The sequence below is a fragment of the Phyllobates terribilis genome, unplaced genomic scaffold (genome assembly GCF_046119375.1).
Source record: "Phyllobates terribilis strain yellow unplaced genomic scaffold, ASM4611937v1 Scaffold_2__4_contigs__length_985480577, whole genome shotgun sequence".
Taxonomy (NCBI): domain Eukaryota; kingdom Metazoa; phylum Chordata; class Amphibia; order Anura; family Dendrobatidae; genus Phyllobates; species Phyllobates terribilis.
In genome coordinates this window covers 707,414,638-707,421,557 of record NW_027362762.1, presented here as the reverse complement: position 1 = coordinate 707,421,557, position 6,920 = coordinate 707,414,638, and the positions used below count along the sequence as shown (strand labels likewise).

The 6,920-nt window shown below is 35.4% G+C and overlaps 1 protein-coding gene across 3 annotated transcripts in view; it reads right to left on the bottom strand.

Annotated features, from left to right (window-relative positions):
• Nucleotides 1-335: 335 nt before the first annotated feature.
• Nucleotides 336-6,920, bottom strand: part of SYT6 (synaptotagmin 6) — a 717,771-nt gene continuing 711,186 nt past the window's right edge. For all 3 annotated transcript variants that reach the window (XM_073667146.1, XM_073667148.1, XM_073667149.1), the window contains exon 7: nt 336-4,198. In XM_073667146.1, the coding sequence (XP_073523247.1) occupies nt 4,127-4,198 (72 nt within the window). In that variant the 3' untranslated portion in view covers nt 336-4,126. The remainder of the gene's footprint in view (nt 4,199-6,920) is intronic.

Genomic DNA, 6,920 nt, shown 5'->3' with positions numbered 1-6,920 from the left:
TATTGCACTTGACACTTTGTTTAAATCCCCTATCTGGCAATGGCACTTTACATATTCACATGGGGTTATTGCAATATTTACTAAAAAGGGAGTAAAATCTATACAAATTATTGTTCCATAACCTTTTTGCACTGGAAAAGTATCTGGAATATCTTTTTATATTTGAATAATATATACCTAATGTAATGGAATCTGGAAAACTATTTCCCTATCCTGGTATTAAATCTATATTGTCTATTATATTTTGGAATCTGCCAATTTGAAAGTACCTGCATCTCATATTGAAATTTTTTTTTAAATTACTTCAATAAAATTATTTAATTTTAATAAATATGTTTTGTATGCCTTCCTTATAAAAACTGGATGTAAATGCTTCGATTTTTAGGGTTGTTTGATATACTGTTTTGGAAACGGCATGATATGTGTATTTTTGACATTGGAGTGTATCAGAGCTCAGATGTAGAGGGAAAATGATGGAGGAGTGATTTGATGACCCCCTCTTCCATCATTGCTTTCAACAGTATCTGCATCCAGGATCCAAGATCTAGTCGGAATGTGGCTGAACGTATGCATATCGCATACTCGCTGACACATGACTACCTGCTCTCTCTGACAATACTAGAGTATCCTGACAGCATGCTATGTGCGCGCTTTGTCACACAGAGTAACTTCAGACTTTTAACAAAAGACTGGACCCGTTTCAGATGTCTTCACTTCCCTGCTTCTAGAATGGAAGTATTTATGGTAATACACCACCAGACATTCACTGTCATATGTTGGTGACATGTTTAGAACTCTTAAAGGCATTTTCTCGTCATCATTAATGGGTAAAATTGCACAGTGCTTGTAAAAACGTGTAACTTAGCAATTTATCTTTCATTGAAATGTTCTCCTTAAGTACAGAAGGATTTTTAATGCTCATTGCCTACTTTCCCGCCATCTCTGCAAATATCAGAGGTGGCTTGATTTATAGGCAACTGGTGAACAGCTCAGAGCTTGCAAGCACTGCTCTGAAGCATGCTGGATAGCTGGATCTGGGCAGTTTTAGAGCCACTGCGCTCTCCGATGCAGCAAAGCTCAACGAGAGATCACAGTTTTGAACAGCGGCTTTGCTTTGCCACTGGTCCAAACTGATAATCATCATGAGCACACCGTTAAGCAAGCAGGAAGCTAGGAGGCTGGGGATTGTTGTGCTCCTGAATATAAACATTGTGTCGCTCAAAAAATATTCATCAGGGTATGTTTTCTTGTATCAGTTTTGCTAAAAAAATTGTGCAGTTGTCCCATTCTTTTGAATGACTGTTGCCTGCAAAACAACACCAATAAGATGAATGGAATTTTCAGTTGAAGAAATTTCTGCAGCAAACTTGTGGCATATGATTATACACTTATGGATCCCAGTAAACTCTTTGATAAAGTATTACCAATAAAACGCTAGTTTTATATATTGTTGTTATTAAATAGATCCATATTTTTGCTCTGTAACATCAGGCATATAAGTAAGCAACCTTAAATCTTCGCGGTAAGGCTATTTAATTCAGGTTACTTATGTAAAGTAAACAAAACTTTTTTTTATAATAACAAAGGAAACACTTACCATAACTATTCCTCTTGTGGTTGCGTGGCTGGTACTAAAAATTTTAACAAGGATGAGAATGTGATAAACTAGTCCTTGGATCTGACAGTCTAGAACGTGCTACACTAAGACAAATGGCTGATGAAACAGCTCAAATAGTAAATCCTATAGTGATTATTTTATGTGTTTCTTCTTCTTGTATTTATTCTAAAGCAGTTATCAACACTAGTGTTGAGCAAACTTGTTTAGCATCTCAAATTCGATGTTATCTGCGTGACAGTGTGGCAAATCAGGGATGTTCATGGGCGGAGCCGATTTTTTGGTGCGAACAAGTCGGAACCCCGAACACGAACCCGAATTTGAAATGCCGAACAAATTGGCTCAATACTAATCAACACCTAGGACTGGACGTTAGATCAATAGTCTTTGAAAAATCTGTCCACTGGAAAAGTGGTAAGAGTTATCCATCTCAAGACTCAAAGTTCAACTGTTGTATTTCAAAAGGAGAATTCCCATGTGCATTTGGATCTAATGTGGTGATAACAAAATTCACATATATAGAATAAACAAATCTTGTTTTTTTTTCAAAGCTGGTCATCTCATGCCACTTATCTCTTAATATGGGAAAATACAGGGAAAGTGTATATCTTTGTACCTCGTTAGACAGTAGATAGAAAAATAGATTTGAGAGTCCTCAGTGGTTGATACCTTTTAATGGCTAACTGAAAAGATGGTAACAAATAGCAAGCTTTCAACACTACTCAGGTCTCTTCATCAGGCATAGTATAAAATAAGGACACATCTGTAATATACCTATAGGTCTAAAGTGGTTTATTGATTAACTGTTCATATAATGCAATATTCCTGGTGGTGTATGATGGAGATCATCTAGGATAGAAAATTGTGTCTGTAATTTAATTTTATTTACTGTTTTTAATTACTATGATACAGACCTCCAAATTCCTTCTTTCCATTCAAAAACCCATCCAGGTGAACAAAAAAGGTCTGCTTATCCACATCCACCCTTATGAGAAATAACAGCATAGAGATATACGCAGCTCTTATTGGACTCAATAATAAGTCTATTCCTTTTACCCTTGTTTCCCTTCTATGTGATTTATTCAAAATAATGAAATAAATGTTTAAAAATAATTAAAAAAAAAAATCAGTATGCAAACTATTTCATAGCAAAAAGAAAGAATGTTATAATTTAAGTTTATGTTTTCTCTTGTACAGCGGAAAGTGGGGATTCCGGGTTCTGAAAACTTCTTTGCCTCGACTGTGCCAATTTACTGTATGCTATATTTGTCTGTCCCATTTCTGAATCTGATCAATTTCACCTTTGCATTTTGATGCGATGCTGGTCTTACATAGTACTAGGTAAGCAATTAACATTCACTTATGTGGAATTGTACAAGATATCTTTTAATAAAGTTTTTTATGGCATTTTACTTTGTCCGAAAATAGGTCAACCACATATCTTTTATTTTTATTATCAGCATTAATGGTAGAAAACTCATTGTTTATGTGAAGTGAAATATCATTTCTGTTTGTTAGTTATAAGGTTGAACAAAAGGCAGTGATTTGCTTTTGTAGTATATTCGATAAGCATTGGCAGACCATAATAAAGACAAAGACATGTCAAATTTCAACAAATAAGTGGATAGACCATATATAGGTGTGAACAACCGTATAAGCTAAAAAAGCTGATCCACGAAACATTCACTAGCAAAAGGGCCACAGATGACATGCAGCACGTTGCATAAACACTGAACATTGCCTTTTTGTCATTGCTGTCTGTATTGACTTTTCCTGAGAGCAGTGCAGGGATCTTTGCTATGTAAAAGATCGCCTTTGTAGTAAGAGGATTGCATTTGAATGCATTCCTGAAATTTCAATGAGCTGGGTGTAAAAATATCAACTCCCATAAAAAGTTAAAAGGTTAAATTCAATATAGTACTGTAAATTGCCTGTGAGGTTCATTGCAAGCATAAACAGAGCTCAAGATGTAAAAGCATTTCTTTTGCCATATTACACAAAATCATCAAAGACAACACAGGTTGATGATTATGTTTTCACATATAAAGGACATACAAGATCTTTAGAATAGAATATAAATCGCAATTATTTCAATCCTTAATCCTCCGTACTGGTGGAACCCTGGCTTATTGTCAAGAAGTCAGTACTAATGCCATGAAGGATTCTCCCAGGTTCCAAGTAATGAAGAACACTTCAATTTACATTCATTGTCCACATAACAACAGATATCCACACAATAAAATGAGTCTGCTTCAGTCTGTTATCAAATCTCTCCATTTTGTTGTCAATTTTTTATCATGAAAACATCAAAATATAACATTTCAGGAGACTACAGACCAAGACGAAACCAAATCACATGTACATTTTCCTGCACTCTTCTTGAACGTCAAGTAAAGACCATTTGACCTGTTGGTTTTATGACTTGCTGTTAAGGAGGTGAGAGATCTTCTGCAGGATTCTCAAACAAGTCTGGAAGTTGGTACAAATTCAGGCATTGAGCGTGATTTCTTTTCATGGAGTAGGTGGAGGTTTTGGAGAAGGGCATGAACCCTGACTGTCAAAACTAGCTGCTCGGCCTTGCCACTATAAAGAGAAAGAAGATATGTTAGAATCAAGGATTTGTTAAAATGTGTTTTTTTGTTTCCCAGCATACCGATGGTTAGAAAAAAAATGATTTGGTTGAGGCATAATTCTCTGCAGCATGGGTTGCACTTGCTACGCTGTCCATTTTGAAGTAATTTTTGCTTTTGACTTTTTTTTTTTGCAGGGTGAAATACAAAGAAATTCCCATTTTTAATGGAATACAATTGGTTTTATAAATCACCTTATTCTACAGGGCGTTACCATTACTGGAATACCAAATAACTGAATGTTTGTATGTTTATTTAAGTTTTATTATTTAACGTATTTAATAAAATCTGTTTTGTGAAAGAAAATACGTTTGCTTTATATACTTGATTTTAATAGTCACTGTATGTTCAATAAACTAGATAATAGAAAATAAATTAGACTCCAAATATTACACAGAGTGAGGTGATATAAATGTCTTCAGAACAAAGCTAAAGTTTAGACTACAAAAATTCTAATTAACAAGAATTCAACCATAGGTAAGTCTAATTGTTCATTAAACCGGTGTACAGCAAACAGTTGACTATAAACATGAGCTACTTAATAGAGAAAATCTCTTCCCATTTCATGCTGCCAGCAATGGCACCGCATGGAAGAGAAATGTCACAAAACCTAAGAAAGAAAATCATTTCTTTACACAAGAAAGGTGAAGGCTACAAAAAGATTAGCAAAGCTTTACTTATCAGTCAGAAGACTGTAGCAATAGTGATGCAAAAATTTATCAAGGCTTGAACTGCAACCATCCCACAGAGATATCCAGGGCAATCACAGAAGTCAACATATGCAAGTTTACTGTAGTTAGTAACAGAAGTAGAAAGCCAAACCACGGTGAGTGTTTCCTGTGTCACAATTCTTCGTACACTGCAGAGGAATGGCATGCATGGGCGTTGTCCACAAAAGAAGCTTCTCCTAAAGCCTATGCAGAAAAAAGCTTGCCTATAATTTGCCAGGGTCCATGCTGAAAAATATAAAGGCTACAGGTACTCTACATTCTGTAATTATGAGACCGACATAATGCATGAGTGCTGCTGGTTTTGGGGAGTAACAATTCTTTGATGGTATCATAAATTCACAGATGTACTGCTCTATATTGAAACACAAGATGCTACCATTACTCTGTGGCTCCGTGCCCTTTGTAGACTTGCACTTTTCCAACATGACATCCAACTTTATATATACAATAGTGTGTAAATTATTCAGTGCATATATTTTTTTTTTTTCACCGCACTACAGTGTAGTGTTATTACAACCTTATTTATTTTTGCTTTTACTAAAATTTATTATAGGTTCTCCTCCTTTTTCATAGATGGCACAACTCTCCTGTTCTCAAAATGGCTGCTTGTGGAGAAACATGTGAGCCAGAGATGCTCATTTGCCTTCTCCAATTTAAAATAGTGACCATTAAATAATATGTTTTCATACATCCTTTCATGAGATGTTTAGTAGAGAGGCTGAAAAAACACTAAACTTCAGGAAGGCAATTTTTTTTAGCATTTAAGAAATTATCATAATCTCATTATCTGGGACAATGTCCTCAAAATTAAAAGTAAACAAAGCAAAGAAGACACTTTTATAGGTATACTGAGTAGGTCATGTGTATAATATATATCCTATGGGAATGTATAAATTAGGGATAGGAGGGAACTATTATGACTAAATAAAGCTGCAAGGGGCACAATAAATGACAAAAAGAAAGTGTTATACCTAAAGGAAGAGGATAGTGATGAGGCATTTAAAAAGTTATAGAGAGAAAATCAAAATGTGTAAAAAAATAAAGGCAGAAAAGATCGAAACAGAAAGACTCTGCTAAAGAAAGTAAAAGTAATCCAAAAATAATCTTCAACTTCAAAAACAGTAAGAGAATAAAAAATGATAGTGTTGCCCCTTAAAAAATAGGGCTAAATGATGGAAGAGAATGGCTTCCAAAAGCCACAAGTTTTTTATTTTTCCATCCTTATAACCATATGAGGGCATGTTTTTTGTGGGACAAATTATACTTTTGAATCACATCATTTATTTTATCACGTGATGCACTTGAAAGTAGGAAATAGCTTCCAAGTGCATTGAAATTGCAAAAAAAGGGCAATTCCACAATTATTTGGGGTCTTTTACTTTACCATGTTCACTATATGATTCTCCAGCTCAGTACGAGTACGGTACGGTAATTTGTAAAAAAAAAAAAAAGAAGTAAATTCTTTTCTTTTGTCGCCATTCTCCGAGACCCATTTTCATTTCTAGGGATCTGGGGCTGTGTTACGGTTTATTTTTTGTGCCCTGAGCTGACATTTTTACTGATACCATTTTGAGTTAGATACAATGTTTTGATCGCCTCTTATTGAATTTTATTGCAATGGTTTCAGCGAACAAAAATACTTTTTCTTGGCTGTTACAGGCATATGATGGCTGATTAAATCAGCCATCATCTGATGGGAAAGATGCGGGCTTGGCATGCGAGCAAGCATCAATGGCAGAGACATGACTTTTGATTTTCATGTAAATCAAAGGTCGTGAAATGGTTAAATGTAGTGTTGAGCGAGCACTAAAATTCTCGGGTGCTCGAAGCTCAGGCTGAGCTCACCGTGATACTCGGGTGCTCGACCTGAGCAACGAGCCCAATGTTAGTCTATGGGAGACCCGAGCATTTTTGCGGCGGCACCCCCGGCAGTCTGTAGAAAGC